Source organism: Notechis scutatus, chromosome 12 (assembly GCF_049901735.1).
Source record: "Notechis scutatus isolate UNSWTSFEM ecotype Mainland chromosome 12, rNotScu1.2, whole genome shotgun sequence".
Classification (NCBI taxonomy): domain Eukaryota; kingdom Metazoa; phylum Chordata; class Lepidosauria; order Squamata; family Elapidae; genus Notechis; species Notechis scutatus.
In genome coordinates this window covers 8881885-8902339 of record NC_142020.1, presented here as the reverse complement: position 1 = coordinate 8902339, position 20455 = coordinate 8881885, and the positions used below count along the sequence as shown (strand labels likewise).

Sequence of the window (20455 nt, the reverse complement as noted above, 5' to 3'; positions counted from 1 at the left end):
CAACAGAAATTCTGGCCAACTGTGGTCGTAAGTCAAGGACTACCTGTAAATGAAAGTAGACACTACACCTGACTTTTTCATGGCCTTCCAAATAAGTTGCCTCAGGTGGCTACCCCATTCCGGTGAATAAGATAAGGCAGCCCTAAATTTAACCTCTATGAATTCTGGTAATGCAGAGAAGGGCCCCCATTCTATAATGGGAGATTTTCATTGGTTGACAACCACTCATAAGGGTGGCTGTCCTCATTTTTTAGCCAAGCTGGCATGTTCCTCTTCTTTCCGCTTCCACCTCTGCTCAGTGTAGACCATAAACTGCAGGTTAAGGAGGAATTAAGTATCACATCAGAGGTGGATATTCAGCAGGTTCTGGCCAGTTCTGGAGAACCGGTAGTGGAAATTTTGAGTAGTTTGGAGAACCGGCAAATCCCACCTCTGACTGGCCCCACCAACCCCATCTATTCTCTGCCTCCCATTGAGTCCCAGCTGAACGGCTGGGTCTTCTTTGGTTGCCCTGCACAGGAGAACAGAGCTGGAAAGCAGGTTAGTGGGGTGGGGAGGGAAGGGGGATTTTGCAGTAACCTTCCCCCAGGAGTGGGGTAGGAATGGGGATTTTACAGTATCCTTCCCCTGCCACACTCACCAAGCCATGCCCACCAAGCCACAGAACCGGTAGTAAAAAAAATTGAATCCCACCACTGTATCACATCCATATTAGGACCACAGGGAATCATGCAAAGAGAAAGCTGTAGAGCAGAACACACACATGCAAACACACACACACAAAGCATTCCCACCAGCAGCGCCCTTGCTTTAAGCTTAAATAACCATCGAAGAGGCTTTCTGGGTTTGAAGGAAGGAGGCCATCTCTAGAAGCATAGACAGTGTATCTGTTGTTAAAATGATCGGGGTTAGACCACATGCATTCTCAGCAAGCCATCACTGCCCCCGTTACTGAGAAACAGCACGCTCACTTGTCCTTACAGAGGAGGCCGGTGGTATCTCCCACCCAAGAGAACAAAGAATCCCAAAATATTGAGGAAAGCAAGAGAAGGAACCTGTAAAATCAGGGGTGTCAAACTCAAGGCCTGTGGGCCAGATCTGGCCTGCAGGGTGCTTAGATCTGGCCTGCAGGCCCACCCTGGAAATAGCAAAGGACCGGTCCGCGATGCCTCTGCCAGTGAAAACGGAGCCCGGGCAGGCTGCCCACCGCTTCACTGAGCTCCGTTTTTGCTGGCAAAGGGCTGCAAGAGGCCGTCGTGGCCAAAAACGGAGCCTCGATGAGCGACATCGAGCTGGCCACGCCCACCCACCCCAGGTCACACACCACCCCGATGCGGCCCTCAATGAAATCGAGTTTAACACCTCTGATGTAAATGAAGATTCAATTTTCTTAGATTTTAGATACGAGAGAAAGAACGACTGTTCAGGCCAGCTCAAGAAAATCTGCTGACGTGCAATTTATTTTTTTCTTTTGAAGTATCAAAAAGCAAGGACAGATGCTTGATATTAAAAAGAACACCACGCACTACACACACACGGCTCATGCTTTTAAGAAAGGAAGTGCCATGCCACAAACTGGTTACCTATTCATTTCAAGATCACTGAGGCGGGCGGAAAGATCTTCGAGGCGGTTGATTTGTTTATGGCACTGGCTACAGTAAAACTCAAACACCTCCTCAGTGATAATGCTGTGCAGTTTCGTGGCAAGCGGGTTGGTGCTAGAGAAATCACATGTGCACGTTAAGTGAGGTCTTTTACACACACAAAAAGGACGTAAAAGGCCAAGCTTGGGTGGCTTACAGAAGTTTTTTTTCTTTCCAAAAACGAATGTTTTTTTTTAAACTATGCATGAGGGGGGGTCCTTGGTGCTCTCTGAGCTTGGTGGCTTCCTTGCCAACGTTTCATGAACCAACGAGGTAACACTTAGTTGGGTCATGAAATATCTATATGTCAGAATAACAAAATAACGAGAGTTGGAAGGGAACTTGGAGGTCTTCTAGTCCAACCCCTGCTCAAGCAGGCGCCCCTATACCAGGGGTCAGCAACCTTTTGGACCTCAGGGACCACCAAACTCATAATTTTAAATCTATCTCAGACAAGTGGTTGTGCAATCTGTTCTTCAAAACCTCCAGTGTGGGAGCATCCACAACTTCTGGAGGCAAGTTGTTCCATTGGTTAATGATTCTCACTGTCAGGAAATTCCTCCTTAGTTCTAGGTTGATTCTCTGCTTGATTAGTTTCCATCTGTTGCTTCGTGTCCTGCCCTCAGGTGCTTTGGAAAATAGGTTGACCCCCATAATCTTTGTGGCAGTCCCTCAAACATTGGAAGACTCCTATCATGCCACTGGTCCTTCTTTTCATTAAACTAGACATACTCACTTCCTGCAATCGTTCTTCATATGTTTTAGCCTCCAGCCCCCTAATCACATCTGTGTCTCTTTCCCTGCACTCTTTCCAGAATCTCAACATCTTTCCTATACCGTGGTGACCAAAATTGGATGCAGTATTCCAAGGGTGGTCTTCCCAGGGCATGTCAATATAGCTGGTGCTGAGAGTGTTAAAAAATAAACAAACAGAAAAGATGTACTATTATTTTTGAAAGCTGGCTTGTGACTGACATTCCCTTCCAGGGAAATAAAACTTCTGAAAGCCAACAGGCTTAGTCGAAGAAAGGTTAATTGTGAAAACTGCAGTCATCAAACAACGCAGTTAAGCAGGCAAACTGCTGGGAAAACAAAAAATCAATCGTGGGATCTTCATTCGTACTGTTTTGTGAAGGAACCAGACACCAGAGGAAACACTCACCTTCCACTGAACACAGCAGAGAAACGGATCCATATGAACCACAGGAGATTCACACCCTTGGAACCAAACATTTCACACTTCTCCCTGGGCAACGCTACCCACTTTTTCAATCCTATCTCCCAACAACCTTTTGCTATAAAAATCAGAGGTTTCTTTCTTCCCCATTGGATTTTTCCCAGCTATGGGTCGGTTCAAACTGAAGTTGTCTGATGGGCATCACGTTGGAGAAAAGAGTGTGTGGTCAAGGCCTGGTTTCTGAGTAAGCCTTTTTTTCTAGGAATCATAAAATCCTAAGGCTAGAAGGGATCTTGGAAGTCTTCTAGTCCAGGGGTCTCCAACCTTGGCAACTTTAAGACTTGTGGACTTCAACTCCCAGAGTTCCTCAGCCAGCAAAGCTGGCTGAGGAACTCTGGGAGTTGAAGTCCACAAGTCTTAAAGTTGCCAAGGTTGGAGACCCCTGTTCTAGTCCGACCTCCTGCCCAAGGCAGGGGTCCTTATATCATTCTGGAGCACCCACAACTTTGGGATGCAAGCTGTTCCACTGACGAACTGTTATCACTGTCAGGAAATTTTTCCTTAGTTCTAAGTTGGATCTCTCTTTAGCAAGCTTGCATCCATTGCTTCTTGTCCTGCCCTCTGGTGCTTTGGAGGACAAGTCAAATTGGAAGACCGTTATCATGCCCTCCCCCGCCCCGATTCTTCTCACCATTAGATTAGACATACCTAAAGTTCCCTTAACCATTCATCATATGGTTTAGTCTCCAGACCCCTTATCACCTTTGTTGCTGGGTGCACAGTGGCTTCATTCTCATGCCTTGATGACATGAAGGTGAGGAGAGATCTCCAAGGCTGAATTTGGCTCTTCCAAGTCTTCTCAATTTTGATCACACAGTTGCTTCTCTTATGTTTTAAAGTTAGATTCTGAATTACTCCTCCCCGTTTGAGGCATTGAGATAGTTTAAAGTCCCCGTCATTTATTTCATGTATCTACTGATCCACCTCAAGACCAAGGGAAAGTTCATGAAGTATCTAATCCAGTGGTTCTCAATTTGTGGCCTCTGGACTCCTGGGGGGGGGGCTGTAATGTTGTCACGGGACTGCGAAGGCTTGAAGAAATGTTACGATTTAAATCTTGAGTTAAGTCTTGGTGGTCCATGGTCACAAAAGTTATTTAAAAGGGCTCTGTGGTGAAGTAAAGGCTGAGAACTACTGATCTAAAACACACACACACACACACACACACACACGAGGTAATATATATTCCAGGAGATCAATCAATTTTTGGGGGGGTGTAACTGCAGCTGGATTATAGCACAGGAGTGAAAAGGATTAAAAAATCAAAACAGGATTTTCCCCAGGCTGGGCTAATCCAGATTATCCCACTTCCCCGGGTCTGTTTCAGATTCTGAACAGAAATCATGCAAACTCTCTCTCTCTTGGACTAAGGAAAACGTCATAAGCACAGGCGATATGTAAACACGAATACACAGACACAACTTTTCTCTCTCGATTATCCTAGAGATGCCTTCTTTGGTGTGATGTGATGTGGGAGTGTGTCAAAAAAAAAAACCCACCCTAACTGGATCTGAAAGCAAAGCCGAAGGCCACTGGTTCATGCCTTATGTGCTCATGATACCTGGGAGAAAGGAAAGACGAGCTACTGAAGCCACTTTCTCCATTGCACAAGCTGTCCGAGAAAACGTCCCCCTCGTTCCCTTCTCCGTAGTCCTCAAAATGCTCCTCTCCACAGATTACAGTGACGATAGAGTGGCTGTTGACATCGGTGGTCAAGGACAAGTCCTGAGGGTGGGATCTGTTGGAGAAAAAAGAAGGATCAAGGCATCAAGAGAGGGCATTGGGAAGAGGGCACAGTACTTCGCAAAATGTTTACATCATTGTGATGTGACAGGGAGGCTGATTCTGTTAATGCCATCACCCGACACAACATTGAACAGTGTTTTTCATGGACTAATGAGCTACAGAGAGGTGTAGATCTCTAAATTCCCAGGTTTAATCCTGGTTCGTGTAGAGCAGGAGTCTCCAACCTTGGCCACTTTAAGCTTGGTGGACTTCAACTTCCAAAGCTGGCTGGGGAATTTTGAGTGGCCAAGGTTGGAGACCCCTGGAGTAGAGCACTAGCAATAGAACTTAGACTTATATACCGCTTTCCAACCTTCTCTAAGCAGTTTACAGAGTCAGCCTCTTGCCCCCAACAATCTGGGTCTTCATTTTACCGACCTCGGAAGGAGGGAAGGCTGAATCAACCTTGAGCCAGTGAGAATCAAAACTGCTGGCTAAGGGCAGAGTTAACTTTACAATATTGCATTCTAGACACTGCGCCACCACGGCTCTTTGCCACATGGCAATGTTTCTCAACCTCGAAGACGTGTGAACTTCAACACCCAGTATTTCCCCAATCAGCTGAAAGTCCCACACGTTTTCAAGCTGCCAAAGTTGAGAAGCGTTGATCAATTTGGAAAAGACCATTCCAGCAATCTGGGGTTCAGTGTGACCTTGGAAGCAAAGTGCTGGTTATTGAACGCCTTACAGAAGGCTGCTGGGCCACAACCAACGAAGACACGGAATCTTGTTAAAAGAAAAGTATGAACAGTGTAGCACATCTGATGTGACCAGGATCTAATGCTTGAAGGAGGACATTCCCTTTGGATTCACCTCCAGCGTTTTCTTTCTAAAAATGAAAGAAGCTCTACCACCTTTGCAGAATCTGTGTGTTGTTCCACACTGTACCATCATGTAGGCTGAATCCTCACCGCTTTCATGTACACATTACAGTGAAATGTGCTTTAAAGTTCTTCTTTTTAATCCCGGCAGTAGCATTTTGCAAGCAGCAGCAGCCCAGCTGAACGTGGCACGAAGCCTCAGGTTTGATTCCCGGTATTTACTACATTAAAAGGACTTAAAAAATAAATAATGGAACAGCCTGTCTTTCTGGTGCCAGTCAAAGGAGACAGCCCTAGGCTATAGAAGAAAACTAGATATATATCTTCTGGAATAGCAAGTAGTTTGTGGTGTTTGGCACGTGCAAAAACAGCAAGTTTTTCACTAGGCGAAACAAAATACTTTCCTCTTATGGGTTGAGAGATCACACAAAACAATTGCTTTATTGTCTAAATCACAACTGGCTGGTTTCATACATCACACCAAGCCTTAAGTCACTATTTGCTAATTCATACAGTATGCGAAGATTTCTCATAGTAGAATCAATTTTAGAAGTACAAGAAAACTTCTCCAAAAGTTTTTCTAATTCAAATTCAGAATGAAAAAGAATTTTTAAAATGCCTCTGTGCCTGAGGCTGCATGGTTCTGAGTTTTACTCCATTCAAAAACAGGAAACTAGTTTATCTATAAGTCCAAACATGCTAATGTCTGCATTATTTTTGCATTAACAGACAAAATGGTCTTGTTATCCTCCGGAAATGTGGAGAATGAGATACAAATTCCAACATCTTCCCATTCTCCCAATGCTGATTAAAAGTTCCATCCAGAACAGATGAGATCATTACCCGAAGATACAGATAAAAACAAACCAATAAAACAAAAGTACATATATAGACTGGGTGAAACCAGGCTCAACAGCAGTAACCGTGATCTTGGAGTCTTCGTGGACAACCAGCTAAATATGAGCCAGAAGTGTGCAGCAGCCGCCAAAAAAGCTAATGCAATCCTAAGTTGTATTAACAGAGGGATACAGTCAAGATCAAGGGAAGTACTAATACCACTCTATAAAGCCTTAGTAAGACCACACCTAGAGTACTGCATCCAGTTTTGGTCACCACATTATAAAAAAGATGTTGAGACTCTAGAAATAGTACAGAGAAGAGCAACCAGGAGGATAAGGGGACTGGAGACTAAAACGTATGAAGAACGGTTACAGGAACTGGGCTTGGCTAGTCTAGTAAAGAGAAGGCCCAGGGGAGACAGGATAGCGGTCTTCCAATATTTGAAGGGCTGCCACAGGGAGGAGGGGGTCAAGCTATTTTCTAAAGCTCCTATAGGCCAGACAAGGAATAATGGATGGAAACTGAACAAGGAGAGATTCAACCGGGAAACAAGGAGAAACTTTCTGACAGTGAGAACAATCAACCAGTGGAACAGCTTGCCCTCGGAAGTTGTGGGAGCGCCATCAGTTGAGACTTTCAAGAAGAGATTGCAAAAGGCAGTTTTGCTTGGAACATCCTGCGACAATACTTTTAACACCACCAAACAGCAACCTCTGACTATCTCAGGTCCTTGAGAAGAAATCAATGGGTGGATAAAAATGCCAAATCCGGTCTAAACATCTGGCTGGTTGTGTGACAAACCATAATAATCGGCAAAGATGAAATCAACATTAGTCAATTGCAAAAGGCAGCTTTATCTGAGACAGCTGACATCCTGCAATGATACCTCTAATACCATCATACAACATCTGCCTCTCCTGGATCCCCTTGGGAAAAATTCAATAGGTAGACAAAAATGCTGAATCTAGTTAAAAATCTGGCTAGCTGTGTGAACAACAATGATTATTAAAAAGAGTAATTTCCGTAGACGTGGCAAATCCCAGGGGCAGCAGAATTCAGGGAAAAGGATTGGAAAAAATATTTCAGAATGTAAAGATCAAATTATCAACACTGGTAGACAATGAAAACAATATTGCAAAGTCACGTCTACAGTTATCTGACATCAGGCAAAATAACAAAAAGATAGAAGAAACATTTACAAGAACTAAATATTTCCAGCTACTATATATCAACCACTCATTTACCAAAACAAAACAAAATTTTACCTTATTGGGCAGATATATTACATTGTTACTTGGATATTTCCAATTTATAGTTTCCTACTGTAGATAGAAATCAAATTTTCAAAGAGCAGCAATCAAAAATGTTTGCCTGTTCTTTGTACTGCATTATTAAGTGATCAATAAAAACATCTTCATTATATTGGAGCAATTGCTTCTTCTAAGACCAGCCTATTTGATTACACAACGATCAGAAATATGTCTATACTATAATTTAGGAAGAGTTACTTCTAGAGAACCAAATTAGATTTGATTGGACCGAGAGAGGAAAAGCATTTTCCTGCTTCAGCAAGGATTCCCTGACTCATTGAGGAATATTTAGTGAACTGTCAAAACAAGAATTATCTCAAAACACTTCCTGGACATCAACAAAGAAAAGAATTTTTAATTAAAACAATGTTTAAGGAAGGAGGAAACAGTCAAGGCCAGATGGATGGGTAAAAAAAGACTGTAGGAAACAAAAGAGATAATATAATGTGAGAGATCTGAAGCTCATTTGTCACAGACTGCAGATACGCTGCTGGCACCGCTAGCACTGATGGTGTTACCTAGTTTGGTTAATGAAATGTCTGGGGGAAAAAACCCACCAAGCTCAGAGAGTACCGAGGACCCCACAGATCAACCCTGAGTTACATATATTCTCCTTTATCAATAAGTACAATATTCCTTCTTATTTTGACATCTGATGATAGAATGTCACCTGCTGACTACCGGTACCGAGTTTAGAAGAGGCAGTGGGAATGTCTTCAAACTGAGCATGATAGAAACCGCACACTTGAGATGATGGTGAGCTTCGGAGCCAAATGGGGGAAACTCTTGTCTTGTCCAAATGCCTTTCCAGTTATTATTGTTATTAGTGTACGGCATGGGCACCGTAACAAGGAAGGTTCAGAGCCACCAGGAATCTGCCTGCCTGCACAGAGCACCAGCTCGCCTCACCACCAAAGTGGTACCTATCTATCTACTTGCACAGAACAGGCTTTCAAACTGTTAGGTGGACCGAAGCTGAGGCAAGTAACAGGAGCTAACCCTGCGACACAGAGCTAGAACTCGAACCACCGGAGTTGAGACCACCTCCAACATCATTAAGCCTCCCCTTTTCAGCTGGAGTACATGTAGTCTTTGACTTACAAAGATTCACTTAGTGACCGTTCAAAGTTACAACGGCACTGAAAAAAGGGACATGACCACATTTCACCCTTATGACCGTTGCAGCATCCCCATGGTCAAGTGATTTAAATTTGGATGCTTGACAACTGACTCGTATTTATGACGGTTGCAGTGCCCCGGTGTCATGTGACATTCCGACAAGCAAAGTCAATAAGGAAGCCAGATTCACTTAACAACTGTGTTACTAATTTTGATTCACTTAACAACGGTGGCAAGAAAAGTGGTAAAATGGGGCAAAACTCACTTAACAAATTTCTCACTTAGCAACGTACATTTGGGGCTCAATTGCGGTCGTTAGACAGAGGACCACCTGTACGGCCCACAAAATTGAAGCGACGCCCGTATCCAAGCCACCAGCTATGCCGCAGATCAGGCTTTCTCCTACACCACCGCAATCTCTCCCGGGAGGCCCTGCTGCCAACTCTTTTCCACAAAACGTTTCATCCATCCCTGCATTGCTGAGGGAACACGAAGCTTCAAGTCCAAATGCTGGCTTGCTTTTATTTTAAATTCTTTATTTTGCAGGGCTTAGAGAGGCCACTCCAGTCTCAAAGGACACCGGCAAGCTTTCCTCTTTCAGGAGGAAGGTTAGAAAGGAAAAATAAACAAGAACTCTTAATTTCAACTGAAGCTGCAAAAAGCTTCAAACCTCCTTCAAAACCCAAAGCTAATCCAATCAATTCCCCTTCCGGAGCTTTCTTACACGGACAGTTTTTATTTATTGGTTTTTATTAAAAGTTTTTTTTTTAAAAAAAAAGTGAAAACTAACAAGAACAAATATAAAGGGAAAACAGAGAATGAGAAAAGGCCTGAAGGATCAAAAAAATAAATATTTCTTTGCAGCAAATATAAATGCAATTTAAAAAATAGCTCTTCCCTCTAGACTTACAAAAAGAAAAGCTCTCTTTTTCCTATTATCCTTTTCTCTTCCTCCCTGTTCATCAGAACCATAAATCACGAGCACCTTTTTTCCTGTTGCAAAGTCTATAAAGGACTTCCAGTCCATCATGAACATAAATATTGTCCTTTACAGTCAGAACGCAGAGCATTGCAAAAAGAGAAAGAGCTACCACAGAGAAAGTTCACCCGTCAAAGGGGGGAAAAAAATCATTGCAAAAAGAACCCCAAACAAAACCCTGCGAGATTGTTTACAAGAGACAACTAAAATAGGAGTTTGTCTTTACTGGTACATCCAGGCTAATAAATATTAGATAACAGATCACAGATAGTACATATGGAGAGCCAGTCTGGTCTAGTGATTAAGACACCAGGCTAAAAACCAGGAGATTGTGAGTTCTAGTCCTGCCTTAGACCTGAAAGTCAGCTTGGTGGCCTTGGGCCAATCACCAGGAGCCTGTAAGTTCTAGTCCCAATTTACGCATGAAAACCAGCTGGGTGACTTTGGGCCAATCACCAGGAGACTGTGAGTTCTAGTTCTGCCTTAGGCATGAAAATAAACTGGGTGACTTTGGGCCAATCACCAGGAGACTGTGAGTTCTAGTTCTGCCTTAGGCATGAAAATAAACTGGGTGACTTTGGGCCAATCATCAGGAGACTGTGAGTTCTAGTTCCACCTTAGGCATGAAAATAAACTGGGTGACTTTGGGCCAATCACCAGGAGACTGTGAGTTCTAGTTCCGCCTTAGGCATGAAAATAAACTGGGTGACTTTGAGCCAATCACCAGGAGACTGTGAGTTCTAGTTCCGCCTTAGGCATGAAAATAAACTGGGTGACTTTGGGCCAATCACCAGGAGACTGTGAGTTCTAGTTCCACCTTAGGCATGAAAATAAACTGGGTGACTTTGGGCCAATCACCAGGAGACTGTGAGTTCTAGTTCCGCTTTAGGCATGAAAATAAACTGGGTGACTTTGGGCCAATCACCAGGAGACTGTGAGTTCTAGTTCCGCCTTAGGCATGAAAATAAACTGGGTGACTTTGGGCCAATCACCAGGAGACTGTGAGTTCTAGTTCCGCCTTAGGCATGAAAATAAACTGGGTGACTTTGGGCCAATCACCAGGAGACTGTGAGTTCTAGTCCCGCCTTAGGCATGAAAACCAGCTGGGTGACTTTAGGCCAGTCGCTCTTTTTCAGCCCACCTCACAGGGCTGGTGTTGTAGGGAAAACGGGAGGAGGAAAGAACATTAGGTATGTTCACCCCCTTGATTTGTTTATAAAAACAACCAAAGCAGGAAGCCAAACAAAATCAAGAAATCCGTAAAAAGTAAATATTCCCGGGAAGCTTTTACAGTTCTCCTAAGGATCAGAAGCATCATTCGGGCTCTGAGGTTCCAGCAAACTACACTACCCAGAACGCCTAATGCAGAGGCTGCTCTCTGTAGGGCAGGGGTGTCCAACCTTGGCAACTTTAAGACTTGTGGACTTCAACTCCCAGAATTCCTCAGCCAGCCAAGCTTTAAGACTTGTGGACTTCCTCAGCCAGCAAAGCTTTAAGACTTGTGGACTTCAACTCCCAGAATTCCTCAGCCAGCAAAGCTGGCTGAGGAATTCTGGGAGTTGAAGTCCACAAGTCTTAAAGTTGCCAAGGTTGGACACCCCTGCTGTAGGGCATTCCCCACCAATCCCAACAACCCAGTTTAGCATCCTGAGGACCACAAATCCCACCGTGGTGGTTCCTGACACTCCACAACCTCCTAGTCCCCCTTCATTTGGAGGGAGACAGGGCACACAAAATAAACAGACTCCACCTCTGCCACCTTGAGATACCTTCCCACCAGCTCTTTGCTTCTCTCTCCCCTTTCATTCCGATTGAAGTCGCACCTCTCGGCTGACGTACCTGAAAGTTTTCAAGTTTTAAAAGCAAGAGCAAAAACACATACAAAACAAACAAAACTAGAGTAGGAAAGAAAAAAGAAAAAGAAAAGGGCAAGCATAAAAGAGAAAAAAATAAAGTGCAAAAATTAAAAAAAGTGACAGAGAAATAAAGAAAAAAGGTCTAAAGAACAGGCTTCCGAATTTATTTATTTTTTTAAAAAAACAGCTATAAGTGCCATTGTAGATTTACCCCTTTCTCTAAAGCCACCCCTTGACTCCCTTCTTTTTATCCCCCACCTTATCTAAAAGGTCAAAACCATAGATTATAAGTCCCAACTCCCGGCAATTTTCTGTTTTATGCAAAAAAAAAAAAAAAAAAGTCCATCAAGGGTTTCCAGTTAGCAATAAATGAATGGTCTTTTATCTAATCTGCCCGATTTGTTTCTTCCTTGTGTTGGAAAATCAACGATGCTCGTCACGGGTGAATCTTGCAAAGGACTGGAGGCCCCCAAGGCCAAAAGCAGCTTGAAGCTGTTGACACCCCCTCCTCATCTTAGCTTTAAACCCAGCTGCCCATACCTACCTCCCCAGAAAAGCATCCGTACCTCCAGGCTGGGGAGCCCAAGGCCGTATCTTGCCAAGAGGAGGTCTGCCACAGACTTTAAGCTGGCAGCCTCTGGACAAGGAAAATACCTCCCTGCATTAAAGCCGATTATGGGCTCAGTGAGGCAAGTAAAGGAATCAGCAGCAACTTAAGCCCGCCGGGCAACCAATAAGGAATGTCCTGCAGGCCAGGCAATGGGGGGTAGGGTGGTGGAAGGTTGGGTAACCAGCAAGGAGAAGGACCTTCAACCATGGAGGTTCCTGGAGAACTACCTCCACAGGTTGGCTGTGAGGGGAGAAGGAAAACCCGTGAATCTTTTCATGTTTGTAAATATAAAATTGGTAAAATATAAAATCAAAACATGGCGCTTTCTGATGATTCTCCTCAGAGAAATCAACGTGCTGTAATGGTCAACGGTGTTTGAAGGAGTTTTTGGCCTGGCAGGGTAAAACCAGATCAAGAATAACAACCCAGATCGAGTTAGTTTTACTTAATTGTAAAGCTACGTTGACAGACTCTTGCAAATCTGAAAGCATAGCCCTTGAGTTACGACCATAACGGAGCCTGAACATCATAGGTCGCAAATTAGATCACCCGTGTGACCGATCCAATTTTGCCACATGCCACAGGCTGGTATGACCCTGGAACACAGCAAAGGCCATAAATGCGAGATTATGTCTTTGGATTAAAGTCCCCCCCACCCCTCAAGTCAATTGCTGGATGGGAAGGAGAAGAAAAGAAATAACTCCTCCCCACCTACACTTTGTAGCTCGCAACATTTTAATCACTTGAGTTGTATAGTTTCAAAATACAGAATACAGAAAAATAGAGTTGGAAGGAACCTTGGGGATGTGTCCTGCCCCTGTCAGAGACTGAATCTGAGGAGGAAGACGAACAGCTGACAGGGAATGGGAGTGTGGAGGAAACTGAGGAAGGGCAAAGTCCAGCTGGGCAGAGCAGGGAAGAGGTAGAACAAGGGAGAGGGAGTTCAGTGGAAGACCCAGGCCCACCCGCTCTTCATCCTACGGCACGCAGGGAGGAACAGAGAAGAGAGCAATGTGAATTGCAGGGCTTACGGGGGAGGAAAGGGCCCTGATTCCCTTCATTAGCTGCAGCTGGGAAAACAGTGTTTAAAAAGGCAAGCTACGCACAGCAAAGTTGCTAGAAGCAAACCGTGAGTTATCTTTGTGTTTTGTTGGCCTTTGAAGTCTGCAATTCCTTATCCTGCCCTGTCAAGTTAATTGCTGCAGCGTGGTTTGTGTGGATTTTTATTTACAGTTTGTATGCACTTTGTTTTCGGACTGAATTTCCTCCACTTAAAGACTCTCTCTTTCTCAACTCTTGGGAGAGATTTTTCTCCAGCCGAAGGTAACCTGGACACTGGGGGCAAAGTTGGAGGCACTAAAGGGACTTTTCTTGCTTATGTGACTGTGTTGCCTTTGTGCCACGCCCCTTTGGGTCATCACAGGGGTCTCCTAGTCTAACCCCTTGTTCAAGCAGGAGATCTAATATTATTCTGTCCAGTGAAAACACCAGTGATGCAGCACCCACAACTTCTAGAGGGAAGCCCTACCACTGACTAATTGTTCTCACTCTCGGGAAATTTCTCCATATAAAAATATGGTTGGGTTTTGTTTTGTTTTTTAATCTTTGGGAGCTGCCCAGAATTGGCTGAAAGATGGGTGACCATATAAATCTTTCAAATAACAAGTCAATAAATACCCATTCTCCGTTTCCTCCGGCTCCATGATTTCCGAATGCACCGTGGAATCGACAGCACTGTCTGTCTCGACTTCGTCGTGCATCTCATGATGGACCAGCGTGCTGGTGTCCTCATCCGTGAAGGTCTCGCACTCGCTGTAGGTGCTCTCTGAGCCCATATACGCACTGTCGGTCACCTCATTGGCCTATGGAAGGCAAAAAGAGAAACAGATATTGATGAAAAGACTGTGTTAACTCATAAAACATTCCTATGCCTGTTTTAGTAGTTGCCATTAAAAAAAAAGCGGCGGTGAGGAAGGAAATCTGGAAGAGCAGTGCAGGAAAGCGGAAGTACATTCAAACTCTTCATCTTTAAAAGATTGTAACTAAGCTACCAGAACTTTTGCCCACGAATATGTTTAATTGGAGAACGTGAAGGAAGAAACCCAGCCTGTGAATGTACTCAGTTGGAGAATCTGATTTATGACACACCCAGCGGGGGGACAGGGTCACAGGGGACTGTGAATTACGTATGCCAGAGTTGGCTTCATATAGGGCAATGCCAGTATGTCGCCTCTAATGAATCCTTTGAAGTCGGTTGAAGTTTGTCTCGAGAATCTTGATTTAATTAGGGCGATTGCTGGAATCCTGACAGACTGTATCAAACACAACAGACTGGATGACTCTTTTAACACGGAGCACATCAGACAGTATAGGTCAGTGGTGGCTAACCTTTTTGGGCTCTTGTGCCAAAAATTGCGTGGGCGCTTGCAAGCTCGCACTTGCGTGCCAGCACCCAGAAGGCAGTGCATGCCCCCCATGCCCCCTATGCATGTGCGCGTAATCCCTACCCACCCCTGCCACCCCCTTACCTGCACTGCACCTCACAGCTGATTTTCGGCCAGTTTGAGGCCTTTTTCAGCCTCCCAAAGGTTTGAGGAAGGCTTCTGCAGGCCGAAAACTAGCCCCATTTTATCACTTCTGGTATTTTCGGAAAATAGGACGTGACGAAACGGGGCTAGTTTTCGGCCTGCAAAGCCTGTAGAAGCCTGCAGAAGCCTTCCTCAAGACTTTGGGAGGCCAAAAAAGGCCTCAAACCAGCCGAAAATCAGCTGTGAGGCGCGTACTTGCGCAGTGAGGTAAGTTTGCTTGCAGCTTGCGTGCCGGCACAAATGGCTCTGCGTGCCACGTGTGGCACATGTGCCATAGGTTCACCATCACAGGTATAGGTAGTCCTCCACAACTTACGACTTTAAGTGAGCCCCAAATTTCTGCCATTAAACAAAACATTTGTTAAGTGAGTTTTGCTCCACTTTGCGACCTTTCTTGCCCCGGTTGTTAAGTGAATCACCACAGTTGTTGTGCTAGTAATGCAGTTGTTAAGTGAATCTGGTTTTCCCATTGACTTTGCTCCTCAGAAGGTCGCAAAAGGGGATCACATGACCCCGGGACCATCATCAAACCGAGCCGGTTGCCAAGAGCCTGAATTTTTATCACATGATTATGGGGAGGTGGCAATGGCCGTAAGTGTGAAAAGCGGTAATAAGTTTTTCAGTGTTGTTATAACTTTAAGCGGTCACTAAATGAACTGTTGTAAGTCAAGGCCTACTTGTAACAACTGGTTTGTGGTTTAGTGTGATGTATGAACCCAGCATCCCTAGTTTGATATAGAGAAGGACGGGCAGAGAGTGGGGGCAGAATCAAGAGAGGAATCAGCCTGGAATCCTTACGTTTCCACAAATGGTTTAGGTCCAACCCCCTCTTGAATTCCATTGACCCTTTTCTAGTGCCAATTTAGAACTGACCATTGGTTGACTAGATTCTTGTGCAGAGGCAGGAGCAATAAATCATCTTAACATGTGGTCCTGATTGTCTGACATCATATATGCCATGCTTAACAAAAACATAACGGAGACAGATTCATAAATGAAATTTAGTGCTCTATACTTTTCATGATGTGACCTATCAGAATAAATGCTGGTGTGATCTTTCCTGCACAATTTTGATTTGCCCAGATCCCAGAGATTCTTCTCAAATTAGGCAGTTTTTGTCTGTCAGGTGGTGTCTCAATGCACAGGCAGCTTGCAAATCCTTATAACTGCACCGTCAGTCTGCAATGGAAATCAGTCATGTTATATTTTATGAATATCATTTCATAAACTTATAAAATCATGTGGTTTTTCTTCTTCCAGAGCAGCGAGTCTCAAGGTGCTTCTGAAAAGGCATTAGAAACAGCAGCATTTTAAAATGACAATTGGTTCTTGTTAAAAAGCAATTTGGAGGTACTGATTCAGAGGACTTTAAAGATTAATATACAATTGAAACCAGAGAATTTTTTTCTTTCTTTTGGGATTGATGGGCAAACGGTTGGGGGGGAAAAGTCACTGAGTTTTGTTTTTTATAGATGGCAACTGCAGTGAGATTATTGTACAAAATGGAAAGATTTGGCATTGTGCACAGCAAGAGGAATGATGGGTGAAAATGATGGAACTTCCTAAGATGGTTAGATTTTATTTCTTTGATCAGAGAAAAGACAATTATCAAAGTTTATTAGCGACTGGAAACCCCCCTTGTAGATTTTTTGCAGGAAACAAAAATGAAATTATGATTTATGGTTGTGATGAATAGGGAGGATAGATTATAAAAAGAAGACAGTTGTAATCACAGGTACATTTATAATTGTATTTTTAAGTGCTGTAAAGAAGATCAGAAGCTGCTTCTAATTTTTTAATTTCTTTTCTATTTCTTTTTTATTTTCTCCCCTTTCTTGAACTTTTACCTTTCTCTTTGATTTTTTTGAATTGCTTTGCATTCATTTTGATGTTCTTTTTAAAAGCGTTTTTAATAAAAATTATACACAAACAAGCAATTCAGAGGCATTTCTTCCCAATACTATAGAAACAATCTCAAAAATAACCTTATTGTGGCCCGATTAGGAACGAAAAAAAATCTTGCCAATGACTTTTGAAGGACCCCTGGGAGAAAACCCAAGCTAAACCAAGCCAAACAACCTTATCAGGTTCAGAGAAGGGCTGCCTTAAAAATAAAGCAGAAAAGTCTACTTAAAGGTTAGCAGGACCACTCGCTTGGGAGCCAATGTTGACCAACTGGAAGTCACATGTTCAACGGTCAACTGGAGGAGGGAGAAAATCCGGCAAGTGAAAGATAACAGCTCAGGTTTGCATTTTTCATAGGGATTTCCGATGGTTCAATGAGGACTATCTGTATTCTAAAAAGGGGGCCCAGTTGGCTGGGTAGCATTCTGCTCCAAAAGATTGTGCACACCCATGTTTTGCTGTAACTTCTGTCCTGGATCCTGGCAGATCAATTATTTGTTAAAATACTTTTTGGGGTTCCACAGAGAGTTAAGGAGGGAGGGAGGAAAAAAGAAAGAAAAAAAGGAAAGAAAAAAAGAGGGAAGGAGGGAGGGAGGGAAGAAAGAAGAGGGAGGGAGAGAGGAAAGCTGAAGGAGGGAGGGAGGAAGGAAGGAAAGAGGGAGGAAAGAGTTGAAGGAAGGAGGGAGAGAGGAAAAAGGGAGGGAGGGAGGGGAGGGAGGGAGGGAGGGAGGGAGGGAGGAAGGAAGGAAGGAAGGAAGGAAGGAAGGAAGGAAGGAAGGAAGGAAAGGAGTTTCCAAAGCTATGTTGGCTCTTCTTTTTGTTACAATAAACTCTTTTAACATGCTAATGAAAAAGTGGATAAGGAAGACATGGCTCCCTGGGATTTGCTTCTTTGGCCATCCAACTCTCTATTCTATTTGAGACAGTGACATGCAGAGCCTCAGAGCAATGTCCAATGTGACACTTTCGAAATGGATGCTCTGGGCCCAACTGTGCATTGGCCACGTCTTGTCTTTAGAAGGACCGTTTCTGGGTTGCTTTGGCCCCATTCCAAGATGCAATGCAGAAAGCTTGCCATAAAGTCAACCGGCCGGAAACAAACATTGCTTGGAAAGAGAACTGGGATCTCAAATCCCTCGACGGGGCAGCCAAACCACGTTGTGATGTTTTCAAGGCAGAGGAGAAAGCACGAACACGGTCTCCAGCAAGGGGTATTAGGATGGTGACAAGATTCTCCTTTTAGATCCTGGAGACAGCAACATGCCACACGACTAAGAACTGCTGATCATTTTGGTTTAGACCAGTGTTGTCCAAACTTGGCCTCTCAAAGATGTGTGGACTTCAACTCCCAGAATCCTGGGAGGCTGGAGAGAGGTTGAACTGTCTAGCTAACACACCTTTGACTCCAAGCTCCTCCATTTACTGGTAATATCGCTCTACTAACTACGGCATACAAAACATTTGCTAGAGCAATACTCGAATACAGCTCATCAGTCTGGAACCCAGTCTGGAACCCGTATCTGATATTAACACAGTTGAGAAAGTCCAGAAATATTTCACAAGAAGAGTTCTCCACTCCTCTACTCGTAGCAGAATACCTTATGCCACCAGACTTGAAATTCTAGACCTAGAAAACCTACAACTACGCCGCCATCGGTCCGATCTAAGTATAGTATATAAAATTATACATTGCAATGTCCTACCTGTCAATGAGTACAGCTTCAACCATAACAACACAAGAGCACACAATAGATACAAACTCAAGGTAAACCGCACCAAACTTGATTGCAGGAAATACAACTTCAGCAATAGAGTGGTCAATGTCTGGAATACTCTACCTGACTCTGTGGTTTCTTCCCCAAACCCCAAAAATTTTAACCTTAGACTGTCTACTATTGACCTCACCCCCTTCCTAAAAGATCTGTAGGGGGTGTGCATAGGCGCACCAATCGTGCCTACCGTCCCTGTCCTATTGTTTCTTTTTTCTTTTTATTTCTTTTATTTTTCTTATATGTATCCATTTCATGTATCCATAACTATGTTTAGAGTTATACCTGTTATCTTGTAAGCGATTGATAAATCAAATACATTAATTAAAATTAAAGTTAATTTACAACTCCAGGAAGGGTCAGCCGTTTTCCTGGGCAACTGTTTCGTGCCTTTGACAGGTCCCTCTGGAAAGGAAGTTTTTGCACTACCAAGACTCCTGCTGACTCCACACATTTCGGCTTCCCTAATAAATCCTTCCTTCCAGCAACTGCAGGATTGTTAAACAAACCCCTGGTTTTAAAACGATCGGAGGGGAGAGAAGCAGGATATAGAGATATGGCCTTCTCGGAAGTCGAGAGTTTTGAAAGAAATAAACCCGAAGAAGAAAAAGGAAGCTGGTCCCAATGATAGGCATGCCACTACTCTACTGTACCCCTGAAGTTCTCAGGAAGAAAGAATGCCCCAAAGACACCTTAATACAACCTAGAAAGAAACCCAACCATGGTCATTGACTGTATTCCAACAAGCGATGAGTTTGTGCAAGACATGCATCTCAGCAGAACAACCCAAAGGCAAGCAAACCAGTTTGATCTAGTGGTTAAGGCACCAGTCTAGAAGCCAAGAGATGTGAGTACAAGTGCCACCTTAGCCATGAAAACTAGCTAGCTGTCTTTGGGCCAATCACCAGGAAATGGTGAGTTCTAGTCCCATTTTAGGCATGAAAGACAACGGGCAGAGTTTGGGCCAATCACCAGGCGACCAGGAGTTCTAGTTCCACCTGAGCCCTGAAAGCCATCAGCTGGGTGATTTGGGGCCCGTCCCTCTCTCTCAGCCCAACCTACCTCACAGGGTTGTTGTTGTGAGGAAAAGAGAAGGAAAGTTTACTACCTTGAGGAGGAAGATTTGCCACCTTGAGGTATTTGTAAAAATAACAATGGCGAGGTACAAATAAATGAAATAATCATATTATATAAAACATGAACACCTGCCTATCCCAGGTCCTTGGAAAGGACTCGATAGGTGGATTAAAAAAGATCCAATCTGTATATCTGGCTGACAGTACAACAAACTAATCATCATCATCATCATTCACTGGAAACTGTGCCAAAAGTTTGGATCTGAGTATAGTAACAACTACTGGGAACATCAGGTTGAGAAGGTTCTGGAGAATGAAAAAGTCAAGATCTTGCGGGACTTCAGAATTCAGATGGACAGGCACTTGGCCCATAACACGCCTGACATAACAATAGTTGAAAAGAAAAAGGGTTGGTTCATTGGCATTGCAATACCTGGTGATGCACAAAGTGTAGACACGCAGCAAGAAAAAAATCACAAAGTATCGGGACTTACAAATTGAAGTTGAGCGACTTTGGAAAAAGAAATCGTGTGTTATCCCAATTGTAATTGGAGCCGTTGGAGCAATACCTAAAGGGCTGCCTCACTGTTTGGAAATCCTGAATTTATCAGACTTGAATACCCTGATTCTACAAAAAAAACCACCCTACTTGGAACAGCTTATATCCTCCGATGCTATTTGAACAGTTTCTAGGTCCTTGGTTAGGACTTGAGCTGTTGAGCTACCAACCAGCCCCAAAGGCTGTGAATCTCACTAAAGATATTATTATTATTATTATTATTATTATTATTATTATTATTATTATTATTATTATTATTATTATTATTATTATTATTATTATTATTATTATTATTATTTTGTTGTTGTTGTTGTTGTTGTTGTTATTGTTATTTTGACAACTCATCCCCTGGAATAAA

The 20455-nt window shown here is 43.5% G+C and overlaps 1 protein-coding gene across 3 annotated transcripts in view; it reads right to left on the bottom strand.

Annotated features, from left to right (window-relative positions):
• Positions 1-20455, bottom strand: part of RAB11FIP3 (RAB11 family interacting protein 3) — a 77598-nt gene that overhangs the window by 15454 nt on the left and 41689 nt on the right. For 2 of the 3 annotated variants that reach the window (XM_026680768.2, XM_026680770.2), the window contains exons 4-5: positions 13878-14062; positions 4442-4618 (exon numbers count right to left, since the gene is read on the bottom strand). In XM_026680768.2, the coding sequence (XP_026536553.2) occupies positions 4442-4618; positions 13878-14062 (362 nt within the window). Of the gene's footprint in view, positions 1-1583; positions 1719-4441; positions 4619-13877; positions 14063-20455 lie in introns of all 3 variants that reach the window. The other variant, XM_087973229.1, reaches the window with a different exon arrangement.